Below are 19,891 nucleotides of genomic sequence, written 5' to 3' on the forward strand. Positions count from 1 at the left end.
GAGAAGAAAGGGAGGCAGGCAGGCCAGAGGCACAATCAAAAACAAAATAAGCAAAAAGAACAACAACAGCAAAAACACACCAAACAAACAAAACGAGAACAGACGTGACCTGGCTTATTGCTTATTTTCCAAATGATACTCGGGCTATTGTGAGAAAAATCCCCAGAGCATGTCATACCAGAGAGAGAGAGCCAGTCCCCACACTTCCTCCAAGGCCATCACAGACAAGCCCAGGTCCCCTCCGCTCTAATTTCTACCAGAGACTGGAGAAAACCCAGCCACCTGGCTGGCATCAGCCATAGTGTGGTACTGGACTGGCACGTCACTGTGAGGTGTGCTCTCGGACAGGGTCTCAGGGCCACCAGCAAGCAACCGTGCACAGGACCTCTTACGTGCAGCCCACTGGATGGGAGCTCTCGGGGGTAGTGGACATAAACCAGACATGGCAGGGAGCTGTCCGGGCTGGATGAGAACTGTGTCTGCCATGGGCTCCCTGGGGGCCATGGCCAAACCACTCACCTCTTCTCAGTCTACACCCTATACCTGGGTGATCTCACCTAGTGTCTTTATTTAAATACACCAATGACTCCCCAACTTTTGTTTTTTGTCTAGACCTTGCCCTCTGACCCCAGACTTCTTTATCTTTCTGCCTACTTAACATTGCTCCTTGCACTATGCGAAGACACCAAAACACATTGTGTCCCAAACCAATCTCCCTGTCCCCCGCGCTGCCCCCACAGCCTCCTCCAGCCAGGCCGACAGCAACAGCATCTCGGCCCCAGATGCTGGCTGGGGCCCAGACCATGGCATCACACTCAACACCCCTTTGCCTCTTAGGTTACATGTTTGGTCTGTCAGGAAATCCTGCTCGCTCTGTGCTCAGGGTCTATCCAGAATCCTACCATTTCCCACCATGTGTCTGGGGGTTACCCTGAGCTGAGTCACTACCGTTTGCCACCGGGCCTTGGCGGCGGCCTCCTGTCTTATTTTCCTGCACCTGTCTTTGTCCTGTGCAATCTGTTCTCGACACAGCAGCCAGAGGATTTCTGTTACCACAGCAAGTCCCTCCCTTTTACTCCTTGGTGCACACCCCTCCAGTGACTCCTGTCTCACCCAGATAAGGGCCGGACACTTACCAGTGGCTTCATGGCCTGACCCACTGCCTCCTCTCTGAAGGGTCCTCCACCACTCACAGCCACACTCACTCCACATCCACCACTCAGCCCGGCCATTCCTCTAATCCACCCCTACAAACTCCTTTTTATAGCCTTTGCTCCAGCTCTTTCATCCTTCTGGAAGGTTCTTCACTCAGATACTTACTTGACCGACCTGTTCATCTTCTTCAAGGTTTTGGGTAAAATTTACCTGCTCAATTCAGCCTGCCCGGATGCCCCAATTAATGAAGCACACCGAACCCCAGCGTGTCCTGATCCTCCTTGTTCTGTTGCACTGTCTTCCATGATACTTATCACCTGAATATTATTTCTAATAGGCTTACTTGTTGTGCTTATTTTTATCGTCTGTGCCTTTCTCTCCCCCCCAACCCCTAATCAGATGCTGTACTCCCAGTGCCTGGAATGGAGGAGGCCTTCAGTCAGTCTTGGTTGAAGGCATGGATTCTAGGTGTTTACCAAGCTCATCCCAGCTCCCACGACCCTAGCCAGGGGTCAGCTTCCTCCCAGATCCCACAACTGCTGTGGAATCCCTCTTGACCCACTATTTATGCACCTACTTTGAAAGGGCTTCTAGAACATGCAGACTATTTTTTAAAGGAGAAATCTGTCGGGGAAAGTCGTCACTTTCACACCAAATAATTATCAGTCACCAAGTGCGTACCCAGCCCTGGGTGGGACACCCTTGAGGACAGGAAGACTTTCCAAACAGATGCATACAAGGGTGTGATGAACTTTTTGGCTGTGAGATTAAGTGTGCAGTGAGGCTGGAAAGTGGGTTAGCAGTACGACAAATGAAACTTTAATTGGGTTCGGCCAAAGGGAAAGAAAACGTCCCTGGAGTGAGTAGCCGGATGTAAGACTTGTGGAAAAATTTTTGCTTATTCCCAAGGACAAAAGTCTTTGCAACCTTTAAACACAAATCATTAATGATAATATTAATAATAAAAGAAAAAACATAGCAGCAATTAGAAGCTATGATTATACCTTTGTCCACTGTTAACCTCTAGAGCTTGCTACAACCCAAGCTACTCACTTGCTCATTCATTCGTTCGTTCATTCAACAATTTGTATTTGAGTCATTCTATTGGTCAGGGTCAGGTTGGAAGAGACACAGTAAACAAGGTAGACATTGCTATACTTCTCACGAAGCTCCTATTTCAGGCGAAGCAAATCAATGAATAAAAACAAACAAAAAGGCCCAAGATCATTTCAGCCGGTATAGACACTCTGCAAAAAAATCAAACCTGGGTGTGGTGTATAAACAATGAATCTTGGAAGAGTGAGAAAAAATAAAATTAAATTAAATTAAAAAAAAAATCAAACCTGGTGGAGGTCCAAGGGAATGTCCAGGATCAGGGAAAGAATACTGGGGAGGGGTGGCCTAATTTAGACTCAGAAGGTGGAGCAAGGACTCTCTGAGGTGACGTTTGAACTGACACTAAAATGAGGGCACATGGGAGGATTTGGGGAAGAACTCCCTTGTGCGGTGGGGGGTGCACCAGGGCAAAGGCCTACCAAGCTGGGAGGAGCTTGTGGTGTTTACTAGAAAGGAGATGTCTCAAGGGCTGGAACAGAGACAGTAAGGAGAGGGTAGAAGATGAGGACAAAGGGCTGGGGAGGGCCTGCCTGAGGGGGGACAGCATCACCCTGGTTGCTGGGAAGTCTCAGAGGTAGGGAAGGAAGAGTAGATGGAGATAGCCCCTTGCAGGCAGAAGATGATGACTACCAGGGGCATAGGAAGGAGAAGGATGGCGCATATTTACCGTATGTGGGAGAAGCAGAATTAGAATGGTCTTCTGGGTTGCATGTGTGGGTCAAAGAGAAAATGCAGCCTGCCGTTCTAGCGGGCCTGGCATTTTCTACACATGTTTCCTCTCATGCTGAACGCTAAGTTTATGTCCAAGTGCATTGCGTGCATTATCTCATTTGATCCATCCACCCCACTTTACGGAGAAAGCCCTGAGCCTCCAAGTGTGTCCCCTGTCAAAGTCACACGCTGCTCAGTCCTCTTGTCTGGGGGCTGAACTGGCATTCGGCTTTTCCGTGGAAGTTTGATTTTACAAAGTCCAGTGATAAATCTGGCCCTCTGGGTTGACAAGGAAGCTCCTGACTCATATTTTCCAAACAGTAGCCTCAGTGGAACGAGGTTCTGTGTAACTCTCTCTCTAGACCAGGTCAAGCCTCACCCTTGAGATTCATCCCTCACGGCAGAGATAGCATGTGTGTGTTATCGACCTCGCTCTGGGGGCTGAGATGAGGTCTGTGATGCAAGACTGGGAAGAAACTAGAAGTTGGCGATGAGTCAAACTGGCAGCGGATGGAAAGGCTGGCGATGGATTGTGCAGCCGGGGGACCCATCATGCCTGTTTGGAGGGGTGCATTTTTCCCTGCACACCTTCTGTTCTAGGGAGACCAGGGACCAGGAAACATCACCCAGTCTGACTTTCCCATCACATAGGTGATGGCTGGAGGGAGAGAGCATGAAGTCACCCTCACCTCTTGATAGCAATGGTAATTCCAAGAGGAAATTGGAGCCACCAAGAACTGGGCCTTAAAAATTGGTCTCTAGACAATGGTGGGGCTCAGGGTCTCTGCAGAATGGGCAGTGTCTGGCTCAGTGCTTCCATTTCCCCTGCAGGCTCAGACTCCGGCCAGAAGGCATGTGAGTCACAGACCAGTCGCAGCTCTGTCTCTCTAGATATGTGACTTCGTACACATTTCCTAACCTTTCTGACTCCTCATTTCATCCCACAGGAGCTGGTGTTCAGGACTCAGTTCACGTAACATCACATACGGTTCGTAAATGTATTGAGAACTCACTATGTGCCAGACCCTTTGCAAAGCAATGACACTGCGTAGCTTTAACATATTTGAATTCAGTTCCTGCTTTCAGACTGTGTGTAGCAATTATACTGACCACCTATTACAGGCCAGACATTTTACAAACATTATAAGGAATTCTTATAACCACCTATATATTGGTTTTCATCTCCATTGGACGGATATGGCAACCAAGGTTCAGTGAGGCCAAGTAGCTTATCCAAAGTCACAAAGACCGGAACTAGGAGCACCTGCATTTTCCCATTATACCTGTCTTGGAAATAGGGACATAGGCAGGTGTTCCAGTGTGTTCCTTGAAGAGTCTCTCCTTGCAAGGCCCACCCCAGCCTAGGACATGACTGCTTGTTAATGGGTCCCAGCATTCAGGACAGCTTGTGAAGAGAGTTAGCTTCCAGACTTCTCAAAAGATGGCGTGTGCCCCCAAACCCCACTCCGGTCAGCAGTCATTAGGCTCCAGCCTCCTGAGTAAAGAAGTGTAGCCACCCTGCACTCCCCCGATGGGTCAGTCACTGGTGGGGTTAAGAAGCATTTCAAATTCTAGTCACCTCTGCCTGTGGAACAGCAAAATGCTCCAGATGCAGACTTTGGAAAGAGACCCAAGTGTGACCCCAATGTCCCAGAGACTCACACACTGTCCTTCCCAAGCTGGCCATGGCCCCAGGCACCCAAGAAAGGCCGGCTGGGTCCCCAGCTCGGGCCCCTGCTAGCTGCCCTTCCTGCCTGCAGCTCAGGGCCAGCTTCCTCCTCTTTAAATAATGAATTAGCTCGTGTCTAGGGTTTGTAAATAAAGCACACCAAGAGAACCAGCGTTTCCAAAGTTGCTTACTCAAAGGAGGAGAGCAAAAAGCCAAGTTTGTTTGGCAGAGTTCAAGTAAATCGATAAATGAGGGCCACCACCAGAGGAAAACTTACCCCGTTTGTGCCAGTTCCTCCTCCTCCACTGTGAAACTTTGTCACCAGGCAACAAGAGACTTGGGACCTGGAGTTAATTAGCATAGTCTTGACGCCAGCCTGCAAGGTGGGAACACAATAGCTGAGAGGTCTCCAGGACACACAGGCGCAGGCGCAGGAGCTGTCCTCGTGGCAGGGTCGGGGGGTGAGGGGGGGCGCCTGGGGCCTGGGCTCCTCCAGTTTCTTGTTGGGGGGGGCTTTCCTTTCTGCCACCCCCAGCAGCATGGTGGATACTTCTCCACCAGACAGAACTGGCCTGCCATGGCCACACCGGAAGTGGACATTGCTAACGGAAGAGCAGCCATGCTTGCCCCTTTTAAGGGACAAACACCTTACTTTTATATAAAGCACAGAGTCAGTCCCATGAAATATCATTCGTCTTCCTCGTTATTTGTCCAAATAGCTTTTTCAGCTCTTTGATCTGTGAGAGAGCTATCTTTTATCTGCTTATTTGAATTTAATTATTTCTTGCGTTTTTCTCTTTGTGCCCTTTTCACACGATGAAGTCGGAATGACCATAATGCGCGTATAAACCGTACAATTATATAGTCATTTTTGTCTCACTTAATATTATGTTAAATGCTGATGTGTAATTTCTAAAATCTACTGCTCAATAGAATGTGTAATACTGAATCTGGTTGACTGGGCTTTTCCTCTTGTTTCCAATTTGGTGCTGTCGTGACTAGGGCTGCAACAAATATATTTGTACATTTATAATCTTTTTGTTCAGTTTTTTCCTTTAAACTAAATTGCCAGACATTGAGAAGACCAGCAAAAAGTTACCCATGAAAACTATTATGCAAATAATAACATTGTAGAAAAATTTGAAAATGCATACATAGAAATAAATAAATATGCCCGAAATTACACTACCCAAATGAAATTAAATAAAATAATTAGCAGATAAGTAATTTGAACTACAAAATAAATCCAAGCACTGCACATTTTGAAAAGTATTAAAGCAAAAGGAAAGAGTTGAAATTAAAAAAGAAAAATATGGTTAACCACAAAAACTTTAGATACATGGATATCACCACTGTTTTTTTTAATGCAAAACTAAAAAAAAGGTCATTTAACTTAGACAATAAATGGGTTTAAAATAATTATCAAATTCAGATAAGTAGAAAATTAAAAGTTACCCAAAGTCCTAGGACCCAGTGTATTTCTAGACTATTAGTAAAAGTATATCATTTTAAATTAGAAAATAAACAACGTGAAAATCATAGAACACAGATAAGCAAAAAAGCTAAAAAACTAAAATCAACATTTTATGGAAGAAAATGCACAAGAAGATAAATAAATTTTAAAGTGCAGAGATCTAAAACCTCATGAGAATTAAAGCCGCTCAGTTTCAGCATCTGGAGATAACTTCCTGTTCTATATCCTTCCAGACTTTTAATATCTCAACAGCTTCATGTTTATCTCATGGGTATGCAGTGATAACTTAGCAACTTTGCTAGGGCTCATTGTTTAAACCCAGGGGTACACAAATTACTCATTTGTCAGGAAACTGCCTTCTAACTCAGCCACAACTAAGGTTTTTGCCTTTGTTGCCTTTTGTTTACTTTTGTTTTCTTTGCCCTGGCAGAGGAAAGAGCTTGTCTTGTGAGTGGGGGCCTTGGGTCAGGGTTTGGTCCGAACGCGTGCTTTGCACAGTCCAGTGTGTCAGAGTTTCACGAGTCTCTGCAATGTGCCATTTGGGGGAGGAGGAAGCAGGCTATCCGCGGAGCGGACAGCCCAATGCGGGGCTCGATCCCAGGACCCTGGGATCATGACCTGAGCCGAAGGCAGAGGCTTTAACCCACTGAGCCACCCAGGCACCCCATCCACTTTCTCTTCATTAAGTGAAGAAATGGCTGCCTCATTAGGTCGTTGTGGAAATTAGACAATGGGTAAAGTCTTTGCAATCTTTAACGCATGACAATTACTGGTATTTATTATTATTATTACTATTATTATTATTATTATGTCTCTGAGTGAAGGGGATGGGAGATGGCTTCCAGTTACACAATGACTAAGTCATGGGAATAAAAGGCCCAGCATAGGGAACACAGTCAGTGATACTGTACTAGTGTGTGGGGACAGACGGTAGCCACACTTGTGGCGAGCCCAGCATAATGTTTAGAGATGTTGAATCGCTCTATTCTCCACCTGAAACTAACATAACATTGTGTGTCAAGTGGACTCAAGTAAAAATATAGACATAAATTTTTTTTAAAAAAATAAAAAATCAGTATAGGAGTATATACATAAAATTCTCAAATTAAATGAAATAAGAAAGAAGTGGAAGTGATAACATAAAACAAACATAAATAAACAAATAAAAAGTTAAAAACTATGACTTACCTTTGGTTAGGTGTCTCGGCAGTGCTGGTAACGGCGTCCTTTGCTGGTCGTAAGGGAATGATGGATCTTCCTTGGAGCTCATAGCCGATGAAATGAGAAATGGGATGGTGACATGCCTCTATCTTCTGCACACCATTCCACCTGGGGGCAGTGTCACAAAAGACCACCGGTAAAATTCTAGAACCCTCTCTGAAATTGAAAATGGCTGAGATTGTCTCTCATTGCCTGAGCTATAATAGGTACATTTTGTCCCCTTATTTCCTGCACCCCCCTCCCCCCGTCAAACTTGCAAAATAAAGTAGCAAGACTAGTGAGCTTTGCCATACGGACTCCACATGCTTGTAGCTCGACTTCCTCAGGAATGCTCAGCACATGTCCTTTCCAAGGTGGTGACCCCCACTGTCTCCAACCTGGGCTCTGCCCATGTTTGTAGCCTTTGAAGCAGCCTGCGTTCCAGAACTGGGATAGGCGGCCGGCCCCAGACTGAGCAAGTGAACCAAACCTTCGCTGGAGCCTTTGCAACCTAAAGCAATAAACTTGACTATCTTTTGCTTCTGTTCTTGTTACTGTCATTTGCCTAGATAAAATGGACATAACAGATGATTTTTCTATTGGGGGTGATGGTGTGGGGAGAGGTAAAACCCAGGCTGGGCGCTGCATTCTATTTATAAAAAACCTACCAAGGAAAGAATTGAGTGAAAAGCGATGGGAAGCCTGAGGCAGAGTATAGGCCGGCATTGCTGGGGTGAGAAGGTAAGGGAACTGCCCCTGCTCGGGCACTTGGGCAGCCAGGCCTTGTCCAGACAGACAGAGGCTGGAAGGATCCTGGTGCAGTGTATGTGAGTAGAACGTAAAACGCATGTTGGGGTGACATCTGTGGGCACTTGAGTGGGACCGAGGAAGAGTGAATGGCTGAAAAGAGGAAACATGATGTGGTTGGGTTTGGCAAAACATCTTGAACAAAGGTCATGAGAGCAGAAGGAGAGTCAGAGAGGGGAAGAAAAGAGAGCTGGAAAAGGAACCAAAGGATACCACAGAGGCCAAGGAACTGGCTTCCACAAATCCATGCTGAGCAGAAAGGGCATTGCATGTGGAGAAAACCCCTTCCCGTCCCCTTCCCAGCACACCTTGTTGCCTTCTAAACTCTTTCCCACCACATTGGTCAAAAATGGTATTTCTTTGGTTCAGTTTGTATTTCTCAATTCTACGTGTAGAAACATAAATCAGTACAGCCTTTTAAGAGGACAGGTTGGCATTATGTAGCCAACTAATATGTAGCCAACAAAATGTTCATACTTTTCATCCCAGTAGAACCGCTGCCAGAGATTTCTCTCGTGGATACGCTCACCAAATACCCAGAGATTTATGTCTGAAGCTGGTCACGGAAAGGTCATTTCTAAGGACCAATCCCCACCCCCCGCCACCCCAGGCAGGCTCAACCAGTCCCAATCCATCTGTACAATAGGGTCCTGCTGCTGTAGAAACGAATCCCATAGAGCGATGAGAGCTGACTCCACCCTGCTGTGAAGTCTGTGACAAAACACAGATGAAATTATCCCCCCATATTGTCATAAAAACAACAATGATCCAAGCGCATAGACAGGCCTAGGGGTAAAACTATTCTGGAAATCGTTAACTGGGGCTTCTTGAGTAGGAGTGGTAGTTCGGAGACTCTGATTTTACAGTCTTCCACATTTGTTAAACTATGTGCCTATGTTATCATCCCATTCCAGTATGTTATAATCACGTATGTTACATGTACATGGGGAAAGCAGGCTGACACGTGGCTGTGGGAAACCCAGTGTGGGGTTGTGAGAGGTCAGCCTGCTTTTGCGTGGCCCCAGGACTTCCCCCACAGGCCACACCTAAGACAGCAGTAGAATATCGCAGCATCCCAGCAGAGCAAAAGTAACCATAAAAGCCTAACCTTCAGTAGGGTAGTGTGGGGGCAAGTAGAGCTTGGATAATAGTCTTATTACCCTGCCTGGAGAGGGCCTGTATGCCCTGGGAAGGCTGTGGCTTTTCTGGATGCACCAATCCCACAGAGCTCCAGAAATTCCCACTTCTCCCCTCATTTGTGCCTTGAGACATTTGGTCACCGTCATTGTTTTCTGTCCCACAGGAGATACCCAGGCTTCGACCGGACCATGCTGCAGAGGTGGCAGGTAGAGTGACCCCGTAGAGGACTCTAGGTCTGAGGAAACCCTGTGGGAAGGCAAATCACAAAACAGCTCTGGCCCCAGTGATGGAGAGACAAAGCACATGGGGGACTCGGGAAGGAACTTATTTTTTAACTTACCAAAATGTCCTGAATATTTCCCTACAAAGATCTCAGTGATCAAAAGTGGTCTTTGAGGCTTGGAGTCCGAGGTGGGTGGTGTGTGTGTGTGTGTGTGTGTGTGTGTGTTTGTACACATGCATATGCACCTGCCCCATCCACAGACATGTGTAAGTGGACACAGTGTAGAGGGGCTCCAGGGTTCTCTTGTTCTGAGAGGACATGCATGACTCTCAGTTTGAATGAATGGACAGTTAGCCTCTGATCCTCAGTGAAAGGCTAGGACCCCAAGAGGGCCAGTCCTAGAGATCACATGGCAACAAGAAATGAACTCCTGGTCACACTTATCCCAAATCTTTTCCCAGCAAGAGGGCCAAGCGAGAACTAGCATGCGGGTCCCCTGTGAGAGGTGACAGCTGTGCTGGACTCAGTGTCCTTTCTTCCCTTGGCCATTTTTCCCAAATATAGGCCCTGACTCCGCCTTGACTGTACATTCTAAGACCCTAAAAATGAATTTTATCCCGACAGAGAAGGGCAGAAAAGAAAGTCCCTAAATTCCCAGAGGGAGACAGCTTATTCAACCTGTTGGTGAGGGCACCTTTCTCTGTGACTGCAAGGCCCCCTTGACTAATTTGTTTTTTTTTTTTTTTTTTTTTTATTTTAAATTTTTTATTTTTATAAACATATATTTTTTTTAATCATGAGAAGGTCAGCAGTAAGTTCATCCATAGCATTTGTGCTCTTCCTTTAATCAACTTTTGAGTATCACACTCAGCAGCTGAACAAAAGAAGGCTTTATCCTTGGCCTTGGATGGCTGTGCTTTATTTTCTCTTTTTTACTGGCTGACTTTGCTTCCTGAATATATTTGCTTCAGTTCATGTTGAAATGAGTGGGGCCTCCCTGCTTTGGCCTGGCTTGGGTGCCAGGTGCACGGGGAACTCTGGAGGCGTGTGGGGCCTGCTCTCACCCACACAGTGAGGGCTGCAGAGGGTTGAGAGATAGACCCCCATGGCCCTTAGGAAGATGCCAGTCATGTTTGGTTTATCTCCTCTCTGTCTCTTCCGGCAGAAAAGGGACATCAGCAATTTTGAGTATCTCATGCACCTCAACACCGCGGCTGGGAGGACCTACAATGATTACATGCAGTATCCAGTGTTTCCCTGGGTCCTGGCTGACTACACTTCACAGGTATGGTAGTCACGTGGCTGCTGTTCAGATGTCCTGAGGCTTTCTGACCCTGAAGATCAGAGTGTACTAAGTCAGCACACAGAGCCTCTGCTATGAGATTCAGTCCACCTGGGCCTGAGGGCTGCTCCGTGTTCCAAAGGAGGCCTTTGGAGTCTGGGAGCTCAGGTTCCTCTCCAGATCTACCTATGGGAAGGTGACCCTACCTGTGGGATGATCAATATGACGAGGACAGTTGCTAACATGAGCCCCGGAGGGCCTCCTGGCTTACTCAGTATTCTGAAGGCAACTGATAGCCATCTGCTGAGACACTGCCCAGTCCTGCAAGTGAAGGAGACCATGGAATTTATTCCCGAATCAACATGTGTGGGTGAGGGGTAGAGTAAAGGGGAGAGACCCAGAGACCCAGAGAGAACAAACTACTCCTCTGTATCTTGACTTCAGCCATCCGGATGTTGGTATGTGGACTTCACTCAGGATCTGGACTGAGACATGTTGGGACAGGGTGCTGACGGCGAGGCCAGATCATTCCCTCTTTCGGCGTGTGCCCCTGGGCCTCAGCAGGCAGGGAGGGAGGAGGAAACCTGACACAGCCGGGCCGAGATGACATTGCTGGGAATGATCTGGCCACGAAGCACTGTCCCAGCCACCTGGGCTCTGGCCATCAAGTGGGATGTTGGGCTGTGTGTGTAAAGGAGAGAAGGTGGCTAAGTCCTGCTTCAGACTAGCCCTTGCCAATCCTGCCTGGGACAGCTTGGAAGACTGACACCCAGGATTTGGGAGAAGGAGCCTCAAGCCTTTGTGACCTCCTATCCCCAGTTAAGACATTTAACACAAAACTCTTCTCTCCAGCTGCACATTGCCTTTTATTTCCCTAATGATCCATCTGAGGCTGAGCTATTTCAAGAATGAAACATGCAAATCCCAGCTTTAACTCACATGTTGCAAAGGGGTGGTTTACCAGCCCCCTTTGTTTAGTCCAAAATTGTGATTACTTACCCGTGTTTAGAAATCAGGCAATTTCTCCTAGAAATGTGGATTTCCAATACTTTTGGAGAATCAGGAGATGCAGCAGCCTGGAAGCCCCATTCTGTCCTGGCAAAATCACAGGGGCCTGAGAAGGGTCTGCCTCACTCTGCTCCCACCCCTGGTTCTGCAGGTGTGGAGATGGGGACAGGCCCTGCCTCCCCAGGGGGACTGCAGTGGTTCATGGCTAGTGAAAAGGAAAAGAAGCATTAAAAAACACTTTCTATGGGACATGAAAATCCTAGAGGATATTTGACTCCTCTGCTAACATGTAGAGTATCTCTGCTCAAAGCAAACGTCTCTGAGGACACCTGGCCCTAAAAACCTCAGGTCTCCACTGCCTTATGTTGTGTTCCCCAGGGCAGAGGAAGGGGTAAACTTGCATGCTGTCATTGCACAGAAGGGAGAGGCTCCAGACAAAAGAGGATGCTCCTCACATTTCCTTCCCAATCAGAACCTTCTAGAGAGTCCGTTTGATTCCTAGTAAGGACTGTGAACTACTGGAGCATACATCTCTCTCCATGGGGGCTGGAGCCAAGCACCTCATTGACAACAGGGATTCTTTTCAAAATCTCTTTTTAGTAACTGGTGGCAATGTTCTGATTTGGGTCAACTTGGAACAGGTTCAGTGTGAACTCAATCTTCCCCTCCTCTTAGTTTCCTTCTCTCCCTTATTAAGTCTTTGTGGATCACTGACTCTGGGGCCATAAAACCCCAGCACGCCTGCTAATCACCAGAGGGGGTCAGACCAAATGACGATAAACCAATAAAGAGAACCATAAAACTAAAGAGCGTGGCTCCTGAAGTCTCACTGGGGCACAAGAAGGTCTGAGGGGAGTTAACTCCAACTACACATCTATCTGCCTTCTAGACATTGAACTTGACGAATCCCAAGACTTTCCGTGATCTCTCAAAGCCTATGGGGGCTCAGACCAAGGAAAGGAAGCTGAAATTCATCCAGAGGTTTAAAGAGGTTGAGAAGACTGAAGGTGGGTAGATCCCAGCTTGACTTTTTTTTTTTTTTTCCTGCAGTGTTGCTCATTCAAGTACCTTGACAAGGTCGTTGGTAATGATTCGGGCTCTCACCTAGCATGGAAACAATTATGTTTGGATAGAAACAGCTCTAATCCTCTGGTCTGCACCTTGACTGCAGGGAAGAGTTCCCTGGGCAGGTTTTACACCTACTGATGCCCAAGCCCCACCCCTAGAGATTCTGATTTAAGTAAGGCTGTGGTGAGGCACAGGGAGTACTGAGAACTACCGTGCTAAGAGCTGCTGCCTCCAGACCTAGGGCTACCAGAGGCGGAGAGCACATTCATTCAGCATTTTGTGTGTATTCCCAGCACAGGCCAGCCCACATTCATAAATACAAGGGTCCATTCCAAAGAGAAGGGAATTAAACACGGACAGTTCAAACAATGCATTCAAGATCACAGCTTCTAAATGGCGGAGCCTGTATTTGCTGGACTCTAGAACCTACCTCCCAGTCTCTTCATCAGCACATCACCTTTACAATTTTTAATCACATTCACATGCGACTTGAATTCCTAATGCCTTAATTTTTTTTCTCTAGGTCTATTCATTTCTGAACTTTGATGAATGTATTTTCAAAAGAAATTTTTCTATCATGCAGTTGATGCTAGCTCTATTGGTTTTCTCAAATCCTTTGAAATAAACATATAAGTTAAAATAAGGAGCAGCTATCCATGAACCATGAAAATTTCCCTTGGGAACCAGAGGTCTTGTGCTTTGGAAAGGCTTACACGGCACAGAGACGCTGCTTTTGGTGAGCAGGTTCTCAGCAGGACAGGGAGGGTCCTGCTGCATCCTGCACAGCCCCATAGAGGCCTGCCCGGGACCCCTGCACTGCATGGGGCTGGCACTCAGACTTGCTCAGGGGAGATGGGAGGATGTAGACTGTTGGGCAGGCCCTCGTTGCCCTGCCTTTCCTCCTGAGGCTGAAGGTGAATCATTAGGACCCTTCTCGGGGAACCCCCCAACCCCGCGTGCTGTTCCTCTGGCTGCCGGGCGTGGCAGGGCCCCTTCCACAGGGGCAGGCCAGGGGAGCATGGAATCTCACCGTGCTTTCCCATCTCACCTTGGGTGTGCATTTGAGCTGCCTGTTGGATTTGGGACCTTGTGCAGGTTCCTCCACCAGCCCCCGGAATAACTGGCTTAGACAGCTCCTGCATGGCACCAGGGAGGGCTTCAGGCTGAGCATGGGGCTAGCGGCAAGATGGTAAGAAGTCACCACAGGGAGCTGGTTCAGGCCTTGGCCGACTGCGCTGGAGGGATTGTAGGCATGCTGGGGTTTTCTATGTGCCCCTTAACTCAGAAGGCCAAAGCCACTGTCTTCCCATGAATCCTGAGTGCAGCCTTCCCAGAGCCTAACTCTGCCTACGTTCTCAGGTGTAGACCACTGGGGACTCGTGGGTGCCACTGAGGGTCTTGAATGTGCTTCTCATCACCATGGCTACTGGCCAAATCATGACATCTGCGAGCAGAGCCAAGGTTTCATTACGCCTGCAGGTGCTATCTTGAGCGGGGCTTGTGCCTGCCGCTCATGATTGAGCCTGGTAGAGTCTGTGTGTCTGCAGTCTGTCCCAGCACAGGGGGACATCCATGCCAGACTTGTCCTTTCATTGCAGGAGATATGACAGTCCAGTGTCACTACTGTACTCACTACTCCTCGGCCATCATTGTCGCCTCCTACCTGGTCCGGATGCCACCATATACCCAGGCCTTCTGTTCTCTACAGGTGAGCTCCCTTACACACACACACACACACACACACACACACACCACTATCTCACCGACGAATGGCTGGGCTTGGATGAAGCAGGGGTCTCCCTGCTAGAAATCCAGTCTCAGCCGGTGATTCCCGGATGTTGGCTCCGGGATCCTGGGCATTCCAGCTGGGGCAGGCTGCCCATCCTCACTGATCTGCAGTGACCCGCACCTCTGCCCAGTGGTGTTGCAGAAAGACTCCAAAAACAAGAAATGAGAGGTAATAGGGGGAAACATGCATAACATAAGTCAGTTTTCATGAAAAAGGAAAAGCAGAAGGCTTGAAGACTTCCTTGAAGGTGGGTGGTTGGGAATTAGAAAAATAAACACAAAGAAGGAAAAAAAATAACATTACAAAAAAAGAGAGGAAGGAAGAGTGAACGAGTACCACTTGTGACTTCGGAATGCTGACAGCCATGCTAAGTGCAAGTTGAAAGGCTTAAAAGGACAAAGTACTTGAATAATGAATAGCTGAACCAGAGAAAGAAGCTGACCAACTTACCCACCCATGAACCAAGAGACCATTCATTGTACCAGCCTAAGGTTGCCAGATTTCACAAATAAAAACACAGGATGCCCGGGTACATTTGAATTTCAGGTAAACAGTGAATTTTTTAGACTAAAAAAATGATTTGTTATTTATCTGAAGTTCAAATATAGCTGGGCCCCCTTCTGTCTTTCCTCAGCCCTATGCAGCGTGAAGGGAGCAGGCCCTGCTCTGAGTGAGTGGTATGGCCAAGGCACATGGGGTTGCTGAGACAGGGTCCTTTGTAGGCAGTCAAGACATTTATTTTCTTTCTGACCTTATTGCTGGGATCCTGCTTCCCAGGTTGTCCTAGGGGCGCAGCTGTCAACTGGGGAGAGCCTCTGGGTAGCCCAGTTCCAGCCAGCTCCAAAGGGAAGCAGCTCACAGTGCAAGTGCACGGCCTGGCCAGCTCCAGGGCCTTCCCAGCATCCTACGGAGAGGAAGGCAGGAGCCACGGTGGGCAACAGGCCACGAATATGCACAGACTTGCTCCAGTTATGAAGTCCAACAAAGAGAAAGTACGAGTGTTCCAGGAGTGTGGGGTTTTGGTTTGACCTCGCCCAAAGGCCACTCTTCGTGGTCAGATGACCTTGGCCCTGAGAGACCAAAGGCCACGTCTGTACTAAATCCAACTCCTGAGCCCTAGGTGGGAGTGGGTAGGCAAGGTCAAGGTGATTTCTCCAACTAGGAACAAAATCCCTCCAGTCTTCTCTGTCTTGGCACAGTGTTCTCTCTCCTTAAAGGCATGGATTGTCTAGACATTGTATAACCTCCTCTCCCTGGAAATACACTCAAAAATAATAAGTGTGCTTCCCCTGAGCCTTTCTCAGGCAACAAGCATTTTAAGTAAGTTTGGTTTGGAGAACAAACGGTCCCGGAGCTCTAGCCCGTGCCAGGAATCCCATCCAGACGTTGCTCATTAATCCACAAGAAGAGATGATCGCGTTGATGATGATGGCGATGCATTCTGTTATAGCACTCCCTCCAGGCGGCGCTGGATGCTTGAAAAGCTTTCTTTTGTCCCTTCAGTCTCTGTAAAGTCCCATCTCTACGTGTTACTAAAGGTCCTCTCACGTGGACAGGAGGCAGAGTGAACTTGAAATGGTATCCGCCATGAGATTTATACGCCAGATCTGCTACTTCATGGATACAGAATCTTCTGCGAGGGATCTTACCTCTGGAAATGAGGGTTGATTTTGCATAGCTTCCGGAGCTGCTGAGGTTAAACGAGAAACTGTGGGTAAAGCCCCTAGTGCAGGGCTTGACACTGCGTAGGCAATAGATCCTGGTCACTTACTTTCTCCCTGCAATCAGCCAGATCGAAGCTGAGCAGGCCTGAGCTTGTTCAAGCTGGTCCGCTCTGGGCTAAGCTAATTCAAGACAGCCCGGACTTCGGAGAAGCATTCCAGGACAAGACGAGCCATATGAAATAGGTGTGCTGCAGACCCACAAAAATGCTGGGTTAAGATCAACCTGAAGTTAGTCACAACTAGTCTGAGCTTTCTTTTTAGCTAGTTTGATCCATGAATGAGCACACTAAACTGATTTGAGGTGGTCTGAACCAGTGTAAGATGGTCAGAACCAATTTTATCTGCTTTGGGGTGACACACATTAGCTCCGGCCCTTTAACTCCCATGCTGAAGTCTGATGTGACTCCTAGTTTTTCCTGGTTTGACTCTCTGTGGCTGTTGGCTCATCTGAGCTGAAATAAGTTGGGTTCTCCATGTGTGCTATTTTTTACTGACTCTTCTAGCACAACCTGAGAAAAATCCAGCATCTTCTGCTTTCTCCTTAGAATAAAAGATGAATTTTAGCTCCCAAGGGAATGCTTAAAGGCTATATCTGGGGGAAAATGCACCTGGCTCTCCTTTGGGAGTCCTGGGACCTTCACAGACCTCCTTAGGAATGTTCCTGAAGTCAGGCTCTTTCTCTTGCCCCCACCGTGCCTCCTAGGGGACAGGTCCATTTCTTCTTAAGGGACCTTTGCTTCACTCCTGTCTGGTAACGAGGAACGGAACCTCACTACAGTCTCAATAGTAGACTTCCATTCCCCAGCATGGACCATGAGGTAGCGAAGAGTGAGAAATTTGGAGAAGATGCAGAATCCAGGAGTGAGCCCTTCTTATTTTATTTATCTGGAGAGCAGGGAACTGAGAGGGTTGGATGGACCCAGAGCTGGGTGTGTTTGCAAGAGTCAGCCTGACAAAAGGCGTGCTTCTCCATTGCGCATGAAGTAAGCTCTGCCTCTTGCCTATTAGTGTGAAGGAGCCAGACTTGCCAGTTGCTTGTTCCATGGCTCGGCAGGGAGGATGAATCTTTGGAGTGGAAAGCCATGTGTCTAAGCCCTGCACCCCGTGTGACCCTGCGCACTGTCAAGAGGCAGACATGGTGCCTTGGGTACAGTGGCTTGCCCAGCCACCCCTGAACTGGATGAAGACAGAAGGGGGGGCTCTGCCCCACAGCCTAGAATTGCCATGCAGCACATTCTGATCCCTGGGTGGAAAGTGTGCTATGTTGCCTTCACTTTTGCATCTTGCCCACTTTGGGCTGCTCTCGGAATGACTGTGTTTGATCTTCTGCCTCGAACCGGGTATTATAGCGATAGACTCTCACAGTCCAGAAGGTATGGCAGAGAGGCAGAGGTACTGCAGAGAGGCAGTGCGAGCCAAGCAGGTGACACCACAAGTCGCGGGGGATGAGATGGGAGCTGGTCATACGCTGTCACCCCACTCTGTGGAGACCTGAGACTGCTGTCTTCCAGAGACGGGGGCTCAGCTCCTAGGACGCAGTCCCTCTCTGGCATCTGTCCGGCCTGGAGCTGGTGCCTGAGAGCAGCCAGGAGGCTGCACCACTGCCGGGGCCACAGCCCGCCCCCCCGCCCCATTACCACCCCAGCGGGAGCACCAGTGGCAATGAGGCCCACAAGGAGACTGGCCTGGGCAGGGCAGAGCGAGGCAGCAGCGCCCCAGCGAGGGCACAGTGGCCGTGCTGCTGCAGCTGCTGTTACATTTAATCAGAAGCTGAAATAAAGTGCTGTGTTAATTAAGTCGCAACCCGTGTGACGGCAGCTGTTACCAGCAGTAGGGAAGGGTTTTCCGAACCACCTGAGGCGCGATGCCTGGTTTTCTCGTAAGACAGATGCTCACTGCAGAGAGAACAGAGAGCCGCCCAGGCAGTCCACGTGGAGGCTCCGTGGGTGACAGGCCATGGGTCTGGGGGGAAGCTGTGTCCAAAACAAAGGCACAGTTATCATTATGCTGACTCAACGAGGAGCATTCGGAAAGGCTCATGTAATAGAGACAGGAGGACCTGAGTCAAAGTCCTGGCTCTAGAACTTTCTCATGAGTAGTATTGAATCACTGAGCTTCCATTCCTCCTTTATTTTTTTTTTCCATTCCTCCTTTAAAATACCCCCTGCCTTGGTAGGTGGTAAAGATGGGGTGAGTTACAGCAGGGGAGCCCTTTGGCTGGTTTCTAAATGCTCCATATTTGTCCACTGTCCTCCCTGTAAGAGTGGACAGCAGGCGTCTGTTGAGTAAAGGGCCACATCCTCCAGGAAGGAAAGCTAATGGCTACGCTGGGGGAGGCCCACCCGGCATCGAGAGCAAGACTGACGAGGCAGCCCAGCTGGTACACGGGCTTCCCAAATTCTCGTCGGGCCGACAGCCCAGCTGGCTGAGTGGGATGTCAGAGCCTGGCATTCTGAAGAAGCCCGCAGAAGGCCAAGCCCGGCTCTTTCCTCAGCTGCACACATTGGCCCTGGGTGGCCCTGGGTGGCCCTGGGTTGACTCTTGGGTGGTGATGGGGTCTCAAAATTGACCAGCTGATGCGCTTACTCTTTTGTTCCCTGTCCCAGACCCTGCCCCTGCTCACTTCCCCCCAGATCCCACCTTCTGCTTCCAGGAACTTTTATTCATTTATTTTCTTAGGTATGTATGTATTTTTTTTATTTAATTTTATTTTTTCAGTGTTCCAAGATTCATTGTTTATGCATCACACCCAGTGCTTCCAGGAACTTTTAAATTCTTTTTCTTTTTCTTCTTCAGAGCCCTTGGTTACCTTCCCCCATGTATCTGAGGTCGGGGCCCCAGCCCAGGATCGCTTCTCCATTCCCACACTGCAAAGAGGGACAGGGGCATCAGGGCAGAGTCCTCGGGGCATCTTTTTCTGTCCGCCTGGCACTGCAGGAGGTGCCTCACACATGTGTGCACACATGCACACTCACACTCACATGCTAACCCATGTTTGTACACCCACAACCGTCACCCCAGAGTAGAGTGTGGGAAACATTAAGACTTAAACTCCCTGGTGGGAAACATTAAGACTTTAAGAAACTCCCTGGTGTTCACACTGCAGGAGGGCAGAAACCCCCGTGCTGGTCCACCCAGTTGCCCAGCTGGGGCACCCTCTCCTCTCACTGACACACCCTCTTTCACGGACAGAGGACAGCAGCTTAGAGGACCCATGCACACAGTTGTCCTGGGAGTGGATTGGTTACATGGGATACTTGTAAATTACCGGAAAAACCATTTCCAGGAGAATACATTGTCAGACTGCTCATAAAACCAGTCCCATACTTGAATGTAGTGGTGGGTTGACTCAGGTCAGTCCCACCGGAAAGGAAGGCTAGACTTTCTAGCACGTAGTGTGCAAATCTCTGTGTTTAAAGGTCCTTGAGGGGGGAGGAGTCAAGATGGCGGAGAAGTAGCAAGCTGAGACTGCTTCAGCTAGCCGGAGATCAGCTAGATAGCTTATCTAAAGATTGCAAACACCTG

The 19,891-nt window shown here is 48.4% G+C and overlaps 1 protein-coding gene across 5 annotated transcripts in view; it reads left to right on the plus strand.

Moving 5' to 3' along the window:
* The window catches only part of WDFY4 (WDFY family member 4), a 281,403-nt gene that overhangs the window by 226,758 nt on the left and 34,754 nt on the right, over nt 1–19,891 (plus strand). For 4 of the 5 annotated variants that reach the window (XM_059397992.1, XM_059397994.1, XM_059397995.1 and 1 more), the window contains exons 48-51: nt 9,436–9,478; nt 10,661–10,780; nt 12,675–12,792; nt 14,452–14,561. In XM_059397992.1, the coding sequence (XP_059253975.1) occupies nt 9,436–9,478; nt 10,661–10,780; nt 12,675–12,792; nt 14,452–14,561 (391 nt within the window). Of the gene's footprint in view, nt 1–3,929; nt 3,971–9,435; nt 9,479–10,660; nt 10,781–12,674; nt 12,793–14,451; nt 14,562–19,891 lie in introns of those variants that run through there. The other variant, XM_059397996.1, reaches the window with a different exon arrangement.

This window comes from Mustela nigripes, chromosome 4 (genome assembly GCF_022355385.1).
Source record: "Mustela nigripes isolate SB6536 chromosome 4, MUSNIG.SB6536, whole genome shotgun sequence".
In the NCBI taxonomy this organism is placed as follows: domain Eukaryota; kingdom Metazoa; phylum Chordata; class Mammalia; order Carnivora; family Mustelidae; genus Mustela; species Mustela nigripes.